The 19385-nt window shown below is 41.5% G+C and overlaps 1 protein-coding gene across 1 annotated transcript in view; it reads right to left on the reverse strand.

The window, feature by feature from the left end:
* The window catches only part of unc79 (unc-79 homolog, NALCN channel complex subunit), a 201467-nt gene that overhangs the window by 60076 nt on the left and 122006 nt on the right, over positions 1–19385 (reverse strand). Inside the window, exons 30-34 of the mRNA XM_078562184.1 lie at positions 16838–17000; positions 15826–15975; positions 13737–14951; positions 5025–5132; positions 458–574 (exon numbers count right to left, since the gene is read on the reverse strand). Of these exons, the coding sequence (XP_078418310.1) occupies positions 458–574; positions 5025–5132; positions 13737–14951; positions 15826–15975; positions 16838–17000 (1753 nt within the window). The remainder of the gene's footprint in view (positions 1–457; positions 575–5024; positions 5133–13736; positions 14952–15825; positions 15976–16837; positions 17001–19385) is intronic.

Consider the following 19385-nt stretch of genomic DNA (forward strand, 5'->3'; position numbering starts at 1 on the left):
ATTAATGTGTAAAATTGGGAGGTCACATCTGGAGGCATAACGTTTCAAAAAGGTGGAAAGGACAAAGAGCAAATATCACGCAGCCCTTTAAAAAAATATAAGCTAACAAAGATTTGGAGTTTGATTTGTGAAAGCATATGTAGCAGCCTTAATGGAATTATGCTTCATTCCTACAATATCATGTTTGTTATTCAAAATGAACCAGCTATTGTGAAAGCATTTTTACACAATGCAACTAACTGCCTGTTGAATGCTATAATCAAACCATTTGCAACACTTTACATTAGAGAAATCTCCTATCATGACGAATGTTTTTCCTGGTTATCATGAAGTTCCACTATACTCAGCAAAAGGGCTCAGACATGACATAATGAACACTGGTATGAATCAGCAATCTTGACATGTTTGCAATATCACACTTTGACTATGTGCATACCGTAATGTAGAACATACTAACCAGTGTCCCAGTTACTGATGTTGTGAGGTACACTGGACTGGTGTTCCAGTTGTCTCTTCATTAACAGGTTCAGTGTCAGGGCCCCCAGAGATCCCCTTTGCATTTGCCTATATTGAACTAAACATGGCAATAAAAACAAATACTGAAAAAGGTGGAGTTGGTGTGAAGTAAATGGAACTCAATGCTCAAGTAAATGGTAATGTCGTAGTTGATCATTTGTTTTTAATCCTTTACTAATACTGTTCTGTTACCAGTTTACAGTTAGGCCTGTAGTTAATGGGGTCATATGGATCCATCAGTAAGGGGATGGTTAAAATACGTAGATCTCATTTTGACTGCTAACTTCTCTAAAATGGATATTCAAATTTGATTAAACACCGTATCAAATTCAGTATTTGATATATAATTTGACAAAAATGAAAAGATATGCACGGCCAGGAATTCCGTCAGAGTTGCTCCCCCTCCACCACACATAACCTCTCCAGATGTGAAAGCAGAATTTCTGTCATACTACTGGTGAAATCACAGCAGAAGAGTGAAAGCAGCTCTGAGAAATTCCTGGCCATGTCGGCCAAAGGATTTTACCACATCAGGAATTTTATGACTAACAGATCAAAACAGATGAAAGGCCATCACTTACACAGGAAAAATTGTGACACATGCATGACTTGAAATTCACTATTGCCATTCAAATTCATTGATCCATAAACAGCACAGTTTGGCAATGTTTTAGGTGACCATGCAGTAAAATACTGAAGTAAAAGATAGCAATTCAGCACAAAATCTATGTAATGATTATACTGATATTCACTTCTTAAGTCTGGCAGACATAATTGGATTTCGAAACTGAAGCCACCCATAGCAAATCAGAGCATCAAGAAAGAGTACCAATATACGGTACTCATCAATTGATGATCAGGCCCTAAGGCATTTAGATGTAACAATCTGACCTGACTATCTGTCTTGGCTGTTTTACAAGGACCTACTCATTCATAGTCCCATATTAAATTTCCTCATAATATCCTGGCTGTTACCAACACAATTGCAGACATACACATGCATACACATACATGCACATATAGAATTAAAGAGGACACTTTTAACCTAACCCACCCTTTGGGGTAGCTAGGAGATCAGATGCAATGCAGATTTTACACCCAGCTCCCATTTCCTGATTTTATTCCCCATTGAAGCCAATGGAGTGAAAGATTTGGCAGGGTGTATAACTGGCATTCTACTCGATTCCATGGGTTTCTTGCCCAACCAATTGGGTTAAAAACGTCCCCAAAGTTTCAGTAGATCTTACATACATGCCTGACTGAAAATGATATTGAATGTTTTATACAATTTTTCATTAGAATGACAATGTATTGTGTTTAAAAGTAGAAGATATTCTATTCGGCCAAGAAATAATCATCCTTTTTTCTGCTCAGAGCAGTTATGGAGAAGACATTTTTGTAAACTAAATGTGAAGATATGTTTTTTTTCGTTGAGGGGTTTGTGGGTGAAGTGTCAATTCCACCAACCAGGTCAGTTAGCCTCACTGAATTTTCTATCCAGTGAATTTCTGCCGGGTAAAGATTTACACCAGGAGTTCATATTCATAAAAAAGCAAATGACACACACCTCTAGGCTACCAGATGTGAAACCTATTTTGTTCCGGCTAGGTGCTGCAGAGAGGTAATATTTAGTGGGCTGCCAAGTGTACTTCTTGCAGTGCAAATGGTATTTCAGAACACATAAACAGCACTGCATATGTACATAGGGTGTTTTTCTTTCATTTAGAAAAGGAAAGGCACATTCAATCCATAGAGCGGGTCAAACTGAGTAAAACATAGAACTCTGTTGTAGTTGTCTACTTCCCTTGGTTCAAGAATGACGTCTACTCAGGGTTACGAGTTTCTGCCATGGACCTTCATGTGGCTGAACAGCCTGATTCTCAACCTGCATATCTTGCGTAGGGCATACCACGACATAATGGGATCCAGAAAGCAGAATTAATTCTTTTTTTTCCCCTCTCTGCTGCCACTCTACCTCATCATTAAGACATTGGGACTCAAAGCATGTTGCAGCTCAATGGACAAGTTGTCGCCATTCTGAATGATTGGTAGCAAGCTCCTCTCAGTAATTAAGGACAATGCTGCCTTACTTCAAGTATAGCTTCAGAGTCTCTTTGAAGTGTATTTTTTGTCCTGCCCTGGAACATTGGCCGTTTGAGAATTGAGATACAGGACCTGTCAGGGGAGACAGTTTTCGACCATCCGGACACAGTGTCAAGTCCATCGAGGTTGGATTTGGAATGCTTGTAGAGCGAGCCTCAAAAAGGACACTAGCATTTATTCAACAGTCTCCATTAAATCCAGAGGATGGTGCAGAAGCATTACTGGTGGAATTTCTTGAGCTGTTTTACGTGTCGCTGAAACACAGTCCAGGTCTCACTACAGTACAGCAGTGTGGTGATGACAACTGCTCTGTATGCTAGGACTTTGTTGACTTGCGGAGGTCTTTGATGTCAAATACTCGCTGCCATAGCTTGAAGAAGGCTGAGCTGACGCAGCTGATCCAGTGTTGGATCTCCTCGTCAATGGTGGTCTTTTTAGAAAGGTGGCTGCCTAGCTAAGGGAAGTGCTCAACATATTCCAGAGTCTCTCCTTCAACATATATGGGAAGTGGAACATTTGGCTGACCAGGTGTGGGTTGATATATGAGTTTTGTTTGGCAACATTCAAGGACAGGTTGAGTTTCTTGTATGCAGAATTGAAGAGATCAAGAGTGGCTTGAAAATCTGGTGCAGAGTGGGCAATGACACTGCACTCAGCCACAAACTGTGGATCATGTATGTCTATGATGATCGGTTTAATTTTGGCATAAATGTGACCGAGCTAAGTGTTTTCCATTTAGACTGTATTTAATACTCACACCAGAAGGCAATTACTTTTTGATGAGATGAATAGCCACTGTCAGGTAGATTGTAAATAGTATGGGGGCTTGACTCCAGCCTGGGTTTTGAAGGTATTTCAGATCTCCCACTCAAGACAGTTGTAATCAAATCATCATGAAGCAATTGCAGGATTGTGATGAAGTTTCCTGGACATCCAAATCTTTGGAGCACAATCCACAGGGCCTTGCGATTTACGGAGTCAAATGCTTTGGTCAAGTCGATGAACGCAATGAAGAGTTCTTAACGTCGTTCTTGATATTTTTCTTGCACTTGTGCGGCAATAAGGACCATGTTGGAGGTTCCTCTGGAAGGTGTAAATCCACACTGTATCTCTGGGAGGATTTCCTCAGCCACAGGAAGTAGGCAATTCAGGAGAATGCATGTCAGAACTTTCCCTAATATGGACAAGAGGGAAAAGCCTTGATAGCTTCCATAGCAACAATTTACCTCCCTTCTTAAAGACAGTCACAACTGTCGCATTCCTGAAGTCAAGGGGTGAGGAGGGGATTGGTTGGGACTGTGGGGTGGTGAAGGAAGTTATTTTTCCTCCCAAGTCCATAGGATTAATACACTGAGACTTGATGTGGGCAAAAGTCCAATAGCTCTGAGCACCTTAGCTGGAATACCATCAGGGCTTTGTTGTTTTCCATCTGTTTGATTGCTTGTTGCAGCTCTCCCATTGACGGCGGTTCACCAATGGATTCTACCACGGGGTACTCGGGAATAGCCTGGAGAGTATCAGATGCCACAGTGGATTCATGGTTGAGCAGTTGTTCAAAACATTCTTTCCAGCATTGACAGATGGCATTATCACCTTAAAAGAAACACCATTCCGTGGATGTTGTCCATTTGACCTCGGTCTATATATATATATAGCCTTAGTGGCTTCAAAAAATCTTTGCATGTCATGATGATCAGCATATTGTTGGACTTCTCAGGCTTTCTCTTCCCACCACATGTCCTTTACCTTCTGGATTTGCCTTTAGGCGTCAGCCTTGAGCTGATGGAATGCTGACTTCTTGAGTTGCGACCCTGGGTCGTTCAGCTAGGCAATGAAGGATGCTTGTCTTTAATCCAGGAGCTCACATATTTCAGCATCGTTTTCGTTGAAACAGTTCTGTTGACAATGATGCTCAAACCCAACGGTCTAGATACAGGAGCCTAGAATGGTGGAGCAGGTTTGAATAATGGAATGGCCTACTCTTGCTCCTATTTCTTATATTCGTATATTCTCATGAACAGAACTAAAATAGCCTAATTCAACTTGACATTCAGCCCTACCAGATAGCACATAACTAAGGAGACAAAGGGCGGGATTTTCCGACCCCAACACCAGCAGGCATCCTCACGGGCAGGATGACAAAATTTGGAGAGCAACAGCTCTTGAAGTTTTCCCGCCCCGCCCACAGCGAGGCCTGCCGGTGTCGGGGTCGGAAAATCCCACTCAAAATGCTGACCCACGGCTTTGAAGATGATCCCATACAGTGACCAGAAACAAGGATTTTATTTATCATGGCCTTGCTACTGGTGTTTGCGTACACTGAGCTGCTATATTAAAAAAAAACTAGTAAAAGTCGTGGAACTGATTAGACAAGCATTTTGTACACAGTATTTTAATTAGTTTACTTGATATGGAAGAGTGGCTACTGGTCTCTGGCACAGCTGCTTCTAGTGTTGGAGCAGAGGCAGATTCTCTTGGCATATCCAGAGCTGAAAGACCTTTAACAGACTGATCTGCAAAACAATTTTGTACCACGAATATAACTCATTTCTTTCTGAGCTTCACAACTGCAAACCACCATGACAAACTGAGCTAAGTTTTAGCATTAAATGATGATATTTTAAACTTAGCTAATAAAATTATGGCTATTATTTTACTATGAGATTTAATTACAGTTTCTTTATAATTTTTCATGCTATTAGCATTAAAAATAAAATACTCAAACTCTATTCACAAAGATTGAAAAAGGTTAAATTAATATGCCTTCCAAGTATGCAATGTGTTTTCACAAATTTTCAGATACACTTAAAAGGGGTCAATACAAAAACATTAATTTAAAATGAAAGATGACTTATGTTTTCAATTGAAAGATTATTTAGAACAGCTTAAAGCACTTAAAAAGGAGTCAAATACTTCACGACTTGGTGAATAAAGAGGCATTTCCCTGATTCAGTTTGATAAGCAATTAGCAAATTAGCATTTGGAGTTTACGGAGAATAGTTCCATTAATCTCCTCTGCATATGTGCATCAAATTCGCTATATTTAAAATAAAACTCCTGTAAAATGAATAAGGTAAATTGATAGAAAATGCTCTCAACCTTAAAATCTCTTCTCCTCCTCTTCCGAAAGGCACTAACATGTTCGGAGTGCCTCACCCAGATGTCAATTTATCATGCATGAGCTATGGTAGTAACTGACAGCAGGTTGCTTGCCCCCGGGAGTCATTACCACAAAGCCCAGTCCTGCGCCCACGCAATCCTGCTCACAAATGCACATTTTCAAGCAATATTTACGAGATCATGATTAGGAGCAAGAACTCTGTCCAATTTTCCTTCTTCCAACCCCAGGGGCGACGGGCAGGATTTTCAGGTCATCGGGCGGGCACGGTGGGCGGACCCAGGAGCGGCCGGGAAACGGTTCACCGCTCGCGATCAGCCCCCACCCCCGACCACGATTTCACACTGGCTGGACAATTAACGGGCAGCCAGCATGAAAGGCGCGCTGAGAACCTCAGCGCTGCTGGGGTTTGGTGGGGGGGGGTGGGTGTGGAGGGCAAGCGCAAAAGCCTGTGCTTGCGCCGAGGGGAGCGTGCACTGAAAGCTCCCTGAGGGCAGGGAGCTGAAAAATTTTAAAATCAAAAATAAAGATTTTTAAAATCTGAAAAAAATGTCCCGATATGGGACTAGCTCACAATAACATAAACAGAATAAGAATTCGGCCCAAAAATTTATATTTACTTTTTACTTAATTGTGAAAACCTCATCCCACCCATGGATGAGATTTCCTAAAAAAAAATCAAAGGGCCACCTGGTCGATTCGCCCTACCGCCAACAGTAAGGTTGGAGGGGCAGCAAAAAAATAGCTTTTAATTAATACATTACAGGCCTTTTAATTATTAAGAGTGCCTGATGGTGTCATGGTGCTCGCCCAGCGTCATCACGCACTATTTTACGCCAATCGTGTTGGGCGCGTGCCCACCCACGGGACATAAAATCCTGCCCATAACTATGGGCAAAACTTTCCACTCACATTAGGCTCTATGTGCCGTGAAAACTTAATGCAAACAGATTGAGCTTATGCTGAAGATCAAAAATGTGTGTGAAGTTCTCCCTCAGCACTAGCTGTAGGACACAAAAAAGGCAACTGTCCACAGACACACTTAAAACAAAAAATCCACCAATCTATTCAAAACATTATTTAAAACATTTTGCTAGCTTTGTCATTACAGGAACTGAAGTCTGTAAAGAAATGTTAAATCAGAATCCCACCTGAAACATTACCCTATATTTCTCTTTCAGATACTGGATGACCTGTTGCACATTTTTAGTATTTTCTGTTTTTGTTTCAAATTTCATGGCTTTTATTTGTATTTTATCTGCTTTCCACTGTTAGTGCTAATGCTGTAACAACAGGAGCCAGTGTTATTTAACAAGCTGAATATTTACTTTGCATAGGTTTGGGGGAGACTAATAAGAGCTAATACTGATGATTGCTGATAGTCATCCCTTGCAATTGAATTGCAACTTCCCCCAAGACAGACAGTCACAGAAACACACATATACACACACTGAACCTGTTTGTAGGAGTATCTGTCACTAAAGGTAGTACCATTTGTGCTGATGTGGCAGCAGGGAAATGTTGCTCTACATACTCATACAGGATGATTTCATGAGCCTGCACTGCTAACAGTGAGCCATACTCACAGGGAACACTGGTCAGAGAACTGGGAGCACACTGTTATAGCTCCATCTCCAATCCATGTTCCACGCAAACCCATCATTTTGCACAAAGTGCACAATCACCCTTGGGTAAGTCTGAAAACTTGAAACCAAAGCCATTAAGTTCATTAAGCTATTCTACAATTTTTTGCTGTTTTTTTCTTCACACGTACTGATGGATTAGAACTGTGGACTGTATGATTTAACAGCAACTGTACGATTTAACAGCAACTGTACAACTAATCTGATAAACAAATGGTCCAAATTAATTTAGTAAGACAGTGCGTTATTTAAAGTTAGATTACTAGTAACTATACAGTGGCACATGTACACCAATATATTGTCAGAATGGCAGGAATAGGTTTGCACTGACAAGTTCTCACTCTGGGCCATCCTGTAGGGATGCACAGAGAGCTCAGTTGCTTCCTTATAAAGGGGAAGGTAAAATTGTTGCTCCTGGCTCCCTCCTAGAAAACAGTTACAGATTAGCACCAGATATCTAGGAGGGGGTCATCTGCTTGACCTCTCAGCTAAATACCAACAAGATGCAGGAAGACCTAAATGAGGTACCAGGAGGAAAAAACATTAGGATATTGGATTACCACAAAAAAAGTTTGTTAAATAAGTGGAAATTATAAGTAATTTATATTTTTAAATTTGTTTAGCTTCCATTCCATAGTTGGAAAGTTTCCAATCGTCATTATTTAACTGCATTGTCTATGCAAGAGTCTAGGAAGTGTTCCTGCATCAATTTTGTAGAAATTGTGTGAGTTTATTGGAATTTTTTTAAGTAACATTTTTGACCTTGATTTTCCCTCCTAACTTGTAAGTGGCAAAACTTAGTTCTTTATGTTATTCAAATGTTGTGAATTTTCCAAGCACGATTTCATAGCAATGGCTTGATACCCTTTGTGAGAATAAATATGAATTTAGGATAGAATAGAAATGTTGGAACATCCTAATGAATTTTTACACAAAATATGCATAAAATCAAAAGTGGTACATTCTTTTGCATATAGCACAGATAGAATTTCAGATGTGGCAAAAGGTTACTTACCAAAAACGATTTGAATTTGAGCTTGGAAAGTTTAATTCAAGTTTTTGAAATATTCTTTGTCATGTCTGATCAATTTGGTCTCGTGTGATCAGCTATGTAAGCACGTGACCCATGATCAAAATTGCTTGTATCTTTATTTTATCCTGATCCCAAACTATCCAACACCGAGACCTGAAAGCTGATCAGCTGAACATAAATATTGCAAGCTACTGTATAAATTAAAAGTAACTTGCTTGAGAAAGCCAAACATGAAACAAGACATGTAATGTAACCTGCTAATCCCATCCTCATGTTAGCTTCATCTAAAGAAAATAATTTTGTTTTAAATTGAGCTGTTTTTGAGGAGGCAGTTGCTAATTTTTCTGGGAGAACAGCATAGTCACTAATTCCTCTGGGGCGAGTGGGGTGGAAATGGTCTACATTTTGAAAATAGGACTACTTGTACTTAAGGGGGAATGATAACTGGTTATTTGGGGTCATGTGGGTGGGATGGCGTGGACTTAGTGCTAATTGTGGGAGGTGAAAATGATTACTAGTTCTGAGAAACAAAACTGGTGACTAGTTTTTCTCAGAGTAGGAACGATCAGTGAGATCACTGGGGGGTGGCCATTAGTTTATTTGATAAAATGACTATATTGCAATTTATTGTCTTGGAAGCCACACCTCACATTTGTGAAACAAAAACTACTGGATTTAATAGCCAAGTTTGATGTTAAAAGCTGCTTTGAAAGGAACTAGCCAAATAAATCTTTCACGTAATGCACACACTTTAAAAGCACAATATTAAAACTTTGTTCACACCAGAACAACAATGATGTAAAAATTATGCAAAACAATGACTTTACAAGTGTCACAGATTTTTTTGTAGATTCTTTTCTATAAAATCACACAAAATATTTGCTTATACACATTTTCCCTCAAGTGATTTAATTTTGCAGCTCTTAAAACTAGCTGCGATTTTATACAAACCCCACTATCAACATCCTGGGGGTTGCCATTGACCTGAAGCTGAACTGGACTAGCCATATAAATTCTGTTGAAGGGTCATGCGGACTCGAAACGTCAGCTCTTTTCTTCTCCACCGATGCTGCCAGACCTGCTGAGTTTTTCCAGGTAATTCTGTTTTTGTTTTAGCCATATAAATACTAGGGCTACAAAAGCAGGTCAGAGGCTGAGAATTCTGCAGAGAATAACTCACCTCCTGACTCCCCAAAACCTGTCCACCATCCACAAGACACAAGTCAGGAGTGCGATGGAACTTAATCCTCCCCCCCACCCATCTCATGCCCATCCTGGGACAAGGGGGGAGAGTGGTAAAACTCCCACCCAATAGCCTGATAATGGCGCTGTTAATTTTTTTCTGCAGCGGTGATATTACTAGGTTATCCACTTCCCCTTACCTCGACTTGCCAGGATGAGTATAATTCCAACAACACTCAAGAAGTTCGACACCATCCAGGACAAAGCAGCCCACTTGATTGGCATCCCATCCACCAACTCAAACATTCACTCCCTCCACCACTGGCGCACAGTGGCAGCACCGTGTACCATATACAAAATGCGCTGCAGCAACTCACCAAGGCTCCTTCGACAGCATCTTCCGAACTCATGACCTCTACCACCCAAAGGACAAGGGCAGCAGACACTTGGGAACATCACCACCTGCAAGTTCCCCTTCAAGCCACACACCACCCTGATTTGGAACTTTATCGCTGCTCCTTCACTGTCGCAGGATCAAAATCCTGGAACTCTGGAATCCTGGAATCCCTCCCCAGCAGCACTGTGCGTGTACCTGCACCAGGTGGACTGTAGCGGTTCAAGAAGCTGGCTCACCACCACCTTATAAAGGGCAATTAGGGATGAGCAACAAATGCTGGTCTTGCCTGCGATGCCCACATCCCATGAAAGAATGAAAAATAAATTTACAAGGCCGGGCAGGAGTGGGGAGACTTTTAGCAGCTCAGAATCGAGGAAATACAGGGAATGCGCAAGGTTCTGCCAAATCCAATGGTAGGACTTTATTTGATTTTTTTGTCTCCATTTGTCACCCAGCAGCTGGGCAGAATGAACGCCGGCCGGTTGTGAGGCATGGTGGATGGCCATAGCCAGTAACTGTGGGAGGGAGAGATCACAGAGGGGGAGTGTGGAGAGCACGGTAGGATGTGGTCACCATTAGATCATGGGAAGATCGACCATGCATTGCGGTGGGGAGAGTAGCAACATTGCAGTTTAGCTTGTGGGAACTAGGTGAAGCGTTCCTGCTCCTCCTAGCCCACAAACAATGCTGGTAAAGCACTTACCTGCTGCGGGCCGCAGTTATAAATTCAATTTAGATTCCATACTTCCTGAGCCCTTGGCTTGCAGCCTCGTTTAAATATTATAATTACTGACCCACTTCTCAAGAGCAGGTTAATCACCTGCTCTTCAACCCATTTGGTTAAATTTGAAGTAGGTGCATTCACAGCTGGTTAGGGTCAGATTTCTCTGCTTTAAAGAACTTAACCCTCCCCTGGGGGGCTGGACTTCAAGGGGAACTCGGAGGTGAGTGCAGAGTAAGGTTGCGCAGTGCACGCCGCGAGGGCCGCCTGTTGGACTTCAAGGTTTAGGCGTCGTGCATTCAGGTGAGGGCACAGGCAAGTTGCATTTTCCTAGTGTGCTGACAGTGTGATGCTGAGGCAGGGGCTCCACTGTGATTGAGGTGACTTGGCGAGTGGGGGGACAAGGGCTGCACTGTGGTCAATGGTAGTGTATAAATAAGTGCGGGGTGGGGAGGAGGGAAGCAGCCATGCATTAGGGAAACTTTGTATAAAGTGACCATTCCTCTGCAGCTGAGACAGTTCAGATGCAGCTACATTGACATGCTTGGAGTTCGGCCTCAAGCTTATCTGCCCACTTGAGCAAAGCAGAGGCATGAAATTGCCACTAAGTGCTCCATCGCTCTCTTCTCCTTCATCTCTGCTCTCTGTACGCTATGAGGCATACAGCGAGGTCACCAGGCTCCATGCTCCTGATGTACTCCTCCTGCAGGATGAAAGAGAGAGATGCCTGGGTTAGCTTGGTGTTCTAAGAACCTTTCTTGATTAAGTCTGAAGGCCCCTTAACGCATGCTAGAGAGGGCTAGCTGCCACTTTGGCCTGAATTTAGTGCGCTTCATGGCTGCTCGAGATCCCACCCACCTCTGCCCCACTCCACCTGATCGATTGGTGTCAGCTTTGCCCATTGGACTGCATGCTGTGCTCTCAGTTCAGGTGCAGGCATTCTCCTAACCCGCACTGCAAGGCTGCACTGTTAGCTTGAACCATGGGGCAGGCTGGACCAAATCGGGATGATGACATTGGAAGAGGCTGTGAGCGCCTCCGCCAGTGACTGCTCCATGCCCAACTTTAGCAAGGGAATTGTACAATGTGCGCAGTCGTCCACCTGTTCTGCAGTCCACTCGGACTCAGCAGATTTCTCGGAAGTCCCTGCTGCCCCCTGCTCCGGATCAGACAGTGCGATGTGCTCACCAGACTGTGGTCCTGAGGATACTCTAAAGCTAGGTCCCACCAAGGTGTACGTCTCTGCACTGGCTGAGGGAGTGGGTGAGCACTGTGACAGGTCTTCAATGATGGTGCCTTCAGGTTCCTCTTCAGAAGTTTCTTTAGGACGCTTGCTAAAGTTGGGCATGGAGCAGTCACTGGCCGAGGCGCTCACAGCCTCTTCCAATGTCATCATCCCGATTTGGTCCAGCCTGCCCCATGGTCTTGGGTCATGCACTCCATTGGCTGCTTCCCAGATGTGCCTGCAAACGCGAGGGGAGATAATTAGTGCATGGCAGGGGAATACAGAAAAGGTCACATCACTCACAGCATGGTTGCCTGATGGATGCTGTACTACTGGATCTTCACTTGGTAGAGCACTGCCAACGCCTCACCATCAGCACAGAAACGGTTCAGATCCTCGCCAGCTGGACGGCTCCGTTTTCAAAGTCTGTGAGGACCTTCATTTCAGGCATTCCTCCACTGGTCTGCGTCCTCTCCGTTGTTGTGTGCCAGCTTGCTGTGCATGAATAGAAATAGAGAGAGTGTAAGCAGGACACCAGCCAAGCCAGATGATAAACATGCTTGGTATGTGTGGGTGGTGAGTGGCCCCATGGACGGGATGAGGACAACAAAGGTGTGTGTGAGAGTGTGAATGGTGATGTCACTTGAACTGCCAGTGAGTGAGGGTCCTGTGGATGTGTGATCAGTTTGTGAGTGCGTGAGTTGAGAGTAAGGAGAAGGATGACTTATCCTGGAAGAACAGAGGAGATCATTCATCCTTTTCAGCACTGGGTGGCCATCCTCTTTTGTAGGACATTGGCGCTGACCGCTGCCACCACTTCCCATGCTGGATTAGTAATGTTGCTGCCCCTACTACGGCCAGAGCAGGGGTACAGAACCTCATGGCAGCCTCCACGGTATCCAAAAAGCACATGAGGGGTGCGTCATTAAACCAAGGGGGTGCAGTCTTCTTGTCTTTTGGGGCCATGTCTTCTGTGCAGCAGTCCTGGGCTGGAAGCACTGAGAGGTGTGCATGTGGCTGGGCTGCATTTTAATTATGGCACCCGGTGTGACAAAACAGCAAGGTGACAGCGTAACAGGCGAACCAGAGGCTGCCCGTCATCAAAACGGCGAGTTTCCCAGGAATGCATGATTAATAAGGCGGGATTGGGATGATATGGCATGAAAAGCCACCATTGCAGCCGGCGGGTGAAACGTCCTTTTTCCCGCCCCCTGAGTGCAAATCTGGGAAGATTCCACCCAAAATGTAACGTCTGATTCCCTGGGTGATTAACTAAACAAATCCTTATTTATTGATAACTGTTTTTAAATAGCTACTTCGAAATAAGCATTAACAAATTCAAGATCATAGTTATGAAAGCTCAGAGTAACATAAGTAAGTTAGAAACATAAAGGTGATATTTTTGTGCAAGAGAACTGCAGCGCATGCCATTGCTGCACTTATTTACCCACAGATCAAATTTATTTTTAAAAAAATATCTGGCTCTTTCTGTTTTGTTTCAGGTTGGTAAATTTACGTAATTTAAATTTATTTATTGGTTTGAAATTGCAAACAATTTGGAATCAGTCAACTTTCAACTGCTGTGCCTTGTCTCAAGTTACTTAATCAAAAGTTAAAAACTGTCTAACCAGAAAACACATGCGGCTGAATTTTACGGCTCCCCCAGCCAGCTAGCTGTATTTTATGGCCCTGCCCCCCTCCATCACAACGGGGCCATAAAATTCTGCGCCCATGATACCACCACATGTTGAAATAGACTTGGTTGCAAAACAATGATGAATTCATCTCAAATGCTTACCAGTGTCTCTTTGATCTCCAATTCTGTCCAAAATGTTGAAGGAAATGTCAAGGTATTCCCTCTGAATAGCACTAACCGCAATCTTCCGTTGCTTCTTCTGCCGTGGAACAATCTGGATTTTGAATTCTGTTTCTTCACCACTTTCATCTTTTTGGTCAGTGTCTTTATCAGTAGACAGCTCTGCGTTTGACTTTTCATTCTGTTCAATTTCCGTAGGGAGTTTGAGAAATACCGTTTTAACCATGGGACTTGGTAATGGGCTTTCAAGTTTCATTTCACCTCTATGCAAATCGTCGATGTCATCCTGCGATATGTCCAACACAGCCAATGATTTCTTGAGGTTTTCTCGTTTCTGTTTAAGAGTTAGTGGGCTTTCACAACCAGAACACATTGAATTTTTCTGTGGTGTTAGATTTTCGAAGTGTTTTTCATCTGCAAGAGCTACTGACAAAATATTCTCAGTATCTAGCAAAGAAATATTACCAAAATCCAGACATTTTGAGTCTTTTGAGCAATCTTCAACATTGACTTTTACAACTGGTGTAACATTCAAGCTAAGTGATGCAGTATTGTGAGATAATGAATTAGTTTTCCCATTCGGTTTGTTATTAGGGGTATTCTGCATTTCATATTCCTCATCACTCTCTACAATTCTGAGAGGAGGGAGAGGCACAAAAACCAGTGAATCACTGTCAGAACTTGATAGAATTGATTGCTTCTCATGGGCAGATGATGAGTCAGAAGATAAGTCAATTAGGTTGTTTTCTTCTTTATGGAAGGAAAGATGTTTCTCAGGAGATTCAAGTTTGGCCTCAAACATATCTGTGCAACTGAGTCTCACTTCTGGTATTACCGGCCGCTTCCCTTCTTGAGAGTTTTCCACAGCTGAAGACTTTTCCTCAAGTTCTCCAATTTCTGCACTGAAATGCAAATCCTGCTCTGGTCTTCTATACATGCTTTCCATCTGAGGATAGCAGGAAGGAAAGCTTGGTTGTCTTATAGATTCACATCTATCCAGACATGACTTTCTGCGATGTTCATCTAAAGAATATAGGACAGAATCTGCATTTCCTATGTCAAGTGACTGCTGCTTAATTGCATACAATTTTTTCTTTTGAGCAATGCCTTCCTGCAATTGTGGAGATGTACCACAGCGCATTATACTGTCCGGCAAAAGACTGGAATCTCTGTATTCTGACAGCTCTATCTCTGAGCCTAAGGAAAAAAGCATTAAGGTTACAAAAGTTATATATCCAATTTCAATGAAATCCAATAAAATTCACAATTACACATCATTAGTTTGAAAATGACAAAATGTACAAATCCTACCAACACTTTCTCCACATTAAATACTGCTGACAGAGCTGATAGGTGCTAAATTAAAACACTGTAGGTGCTATCCAGGCATATTTAAAATTTAACTTCATTTACTTTTGAATTTGCATTCACCCCAAATTGAGGGTACTAACAGATATGCATATTCTGATTTATTACTTATTCACCAGTGAGGCAACAATACTAAGAATTCCAAATGTTCAGGGCCATAGAATTCAAACAGGACATGCCAGCAATACAGAAATATAAGTTGCTTGAGGTGTGGGAGTTTTGAGCCCTGGGACCATAGGTTGGACATCCTGATGTAAGCCATTGTATTGTGAATGACATTAACCTCTCTATTTACTTATGGAAATCTAGTAGTTTGTTGGAATTGGACAGCCCCATCGTACGAGGTTATTGCTGTTCAATGCATAAGCAGATGGAGGTACTGACCTGCTGATTTTTTAAAAACTTTTTGTTGGGTTGTGGACAACACTGGCAAGGACGAGAGGACCTTTAAAATCAAGCATTCCGACATATCTGGCTGTAAATTGCACTGGCCATAATTTTAACTGCGCATTGTACTTATCTTCTTGAGGCACATACAGGAAGTAGGAGCACACCAAGATCAAAGGTGCCGTGGCAATTTTCTGACAGGTGCGCACAGGGTGGGAAGTCCACAAAATTACAGGCTCCCTACACTGTTGGCACATAATGATAAACTACCTCTGACAGCCTTATGTTTCTCCCATGAAGGCGTGTAAAAACTTACTCTTCTGTGCATTCATCTCAACTGGTTGATATTTTACTGATTTACTCCCCCCTATCCTCTTCAGTCTTGCAAAGAATGTTTGTGGCTCCTTATTGCAAGCTCCAGTTGGGGTGTCATGTACATCTGATTCATCGAATACACTATCTTCTTCTGGACAAGGGAGAAAGGAATGAAGCATCAAAATACTCTGCAGACAGGTCTAAATATTAAAAACACCTCAATAGCTGTTTGCAGTTGCAGAAATTGCTTATTTATATGTCAAAGTGTCAAAGAAACAACCAGAAGAGTTTTCTTATTTAAAATGTAGCTTGGTTTTACACTATCAGACTCCACTTATGCACCAATATAATGCCACGAAGTAGTAACATTTGGAACAGTGTCCGTAATTTTCTAATGGCAAATTCCTGATAATTATCTAGGGTGTGGCTAATTTTCCCAAGGGGAGGATAAAATGATGGTGAAATCAAATTAGATAGATTTCTTTCACAAAATAAATTTTGTGATCAGATGAATAATTTCCTACAGGGCATGTGGTTTGTACTTGCTTGGGTGGAAAAAGTTGACTTTGGACCTTTGGTTCTCAAAAGTCTCCGCCTTCATGTCATTTTCGGGCCAGTTGTAGATTAATTGAAGAGATCGATTGCTGTGATTAGCCAATTGTATCATGCAACTACCAGATTGGAATCAGGAGCACTGGCATTGGCACCGGTCTTCAAACAGGTCACCAGCCTGTGATCTCAACCTGAGAAGGTGCATGAGTCGGAAGACATGAAGAAATCAAGGCAACAATAAGCAAGAGGAAAATAATCAAAACAATATGTTGGAAGCTGTTCTAGAGTGTGACAATCACAGTTTTATTATACAAATTGTAATACCTCCTGGTTTTAAACTCCAAGGTCTATCAACATTAAGAAAACTTGTACACAAACAAAAATTGTGAGTTCATGTTCGCTTTATGCTTTATAAAGGTTAGCAAATATTTAAAAAGCATGTACTTTATAGTTTATCTTACCTTTTTCCTTCTCACTGTATTTGCTCATATTACTATTATCACTGTAAAGCGGTCCAGCAGTGGGATGGGGTTTACAGCTGTGATATTGTGCATTAAGTGTATTAATCGTGATATATATCAGATGCAGTACAATCTTGCTAATATCAGAGTCTCTATAGGGATACTAGAAGGAAAATAAAGAATGTTAGTGCAACATATAACTGATAAAATACCTGCATTTTAAAATAAGTGTATTTTTTCTTACCATTCCTTTTTTATTGCAGAAGCTGCTTGCTCCCATTGTAAACATGAAAGAGTATAGAATGATTTAAGATGCTTCCTCTCCATATCATTTATGCTATGTAAACAACAAATGTTTGAGAAACTCAACTCTGCAGAGTTGAGTTTCTCAAACATTTGTTGTTTACACTGCTTCTTCCCACAGAAAGTTAGGCATTTATGAATTTTCCCTATTCTTTGTTGTCAAACTAATTTTCTATCAAGGTGATGAGTTGGCCAATGAGTCCATTATCAACTTGCCAGCTTTCCGAAAATCCAAGAATATTAGGTATTAGCGGATGTCCTTTGTTTTTGCCATTTCTTAAAAAAAAATTGCAGTAGCTTTGTGAGGCAAAATCTACTTCTAAAACCACAAAAGGTGCCCTTATAACCAGTATGTTTCTCACAGGTTAGCATTGCATAAATTGCCTTCTCCCCTACTACAAGTTTCGACTTCATGTCTGCTCATTATTTTTAAATACTGTACCGAGATTAAGCAAGATGCTATCAAGTCTACCAATATAATCCCTTAATTTGTGGAGATCCTGAAATTACTGACAACTACTTTCCTCGGTTATTTCTTCAAAAATTCTAGAGTGTTTTGAAAATTGACTGATGCCTTGCAGATGAGTTTTTTTCTTCAAAGTGAGAAACCTAGGAGAAGAATTAACTCCCATAACGTATAATGCATGAAGGCTAAAAAGTGAGAATCATAGGCCCAGGTTTTGTGGTTGTGGTGATGGCAAAACTTTCAGCGTCCACCATCATTACTCTGTGAAACCAACAGCAACTTCTGGTGTCTGCACATTTGCAGTGAAATGTGATAATCCAGAAGTTGCTGTCAATGACTCCTCACTCCTCCACAGGGTGCCATGTTACAGTCCTGACAAATGGAAGTCATCTCGAAAATAGTGAATTGACGTGTATTATTGTTGCAATACCTTGAAAAAGTACTGGCTTGTTAAATGAGTAACAAGGATCTAAACTGCATACCAAGTCATAATACTATTGAAGAACCTCCCTGGCCCTGAAAAGCTCACATTAATGTTGTGGAATGTCAAGTTATTAAATTCCATGATAACAATTCTGTAGAATTTTAAAATAGTTTCTTTTAATTTGTAAAAGTTGAGATATCATGAACCTGAATCCCATGTGTATAACCAAGTCTTTATTTTGTTTTTTATAAAGAGTGAATGATCAAACTTGATTGTTACTTCCCAGTTTGCTTTCAGTGAGAATTCTTCCTTGCGATTGGCTACTTAATCTGCTTGATGACATCACTGTTGCTGGACACCAGGGGCCAGGTTTTCATGCCTCCATCCATGTCAGAACAGGAGTACAGATGATTTGAAAATGGTGGTCAGGACCTGATTCTGGGATTCCCTCCCCTATTCCTGTCATGTGGGATTTTTATGGCCCTGGGATAAGGTTGGAGATAGAGAGCCCATATGCAGAAATCCTCCCCTTGCCTACACCATTGTAATAGTGGGCATTTTAGACACTCCATTATTTCCTTGGTGTTGGGCCAAAATGTGAACTTGCTGGTGTATCAGCAGGTAGGATGAATCAGTGAATCCCTTCCCACAGTCAGAGCAGGTGAAAGGCCTCTTCCCGGTGTGTTGTCAGGGCCCATAACCTTTGTCATATCCAGTTCTTTCAGCCATTAGTTAAAGCACGTGGAATGAATTGGATTGAATATAAAAGCAAGGAATGATGTTAAATTGGGTTGACAATACATTATTAAGTCAGAGGTTGACTAATGCAAGTGGTTCTGGGGCACCCATTATAGGACGAATATTAAAGCCATGGATGCAATGCACCAACTATTCAGCAGAATAATACCAGGAATGAGAGGTCACAGTAATGAAATTTCAAAGCTACACCTTTTCACCAGAACCGATCAGGCTAATGGGATCAAATGAAGATTTTCAAGAGTAAAGGTTTGCAACTACTGGTTTATGAAACATCAATATGAAAGCATGGACCACAAGGAGAATGAAGGAAGATGTTAGGAGAATTGTTTTCATTCAGGATACATTATAATTTGGAATGATTTACCAACAATGACTTTTTAGGCAAGCCACGAACATAATTTAAAAAGGTACTTGGATAAATGTATGGAAAGGAAAAATTTGAAACAATAGAAGAAAACAGCAGAAAATGGATTAGGTTAGATTAGAATGCTCCAGTGAGGACTCAGCACCAGTGCATGTATTATGGGATAAATGGTCTTCTGCACACCTATTCAGTGATTTAGAGTTTTTCATGATTCACTAATATCCTTGAAAAA

This window comes from Cetorhinus maximus, chromosome 18 (genome assembly GCF_964194155.1).
Source record: "Cetorhinus maximus chromosome 18, sCetMax3.hap1.1, whole genome shotgun sequence".
NCBI lineage: Eukaryota > Metazoa > Chordata > Chondrichthyes > Lamniformes > Cetorhinidae > Cetorhinus > Cetorhinus maximus.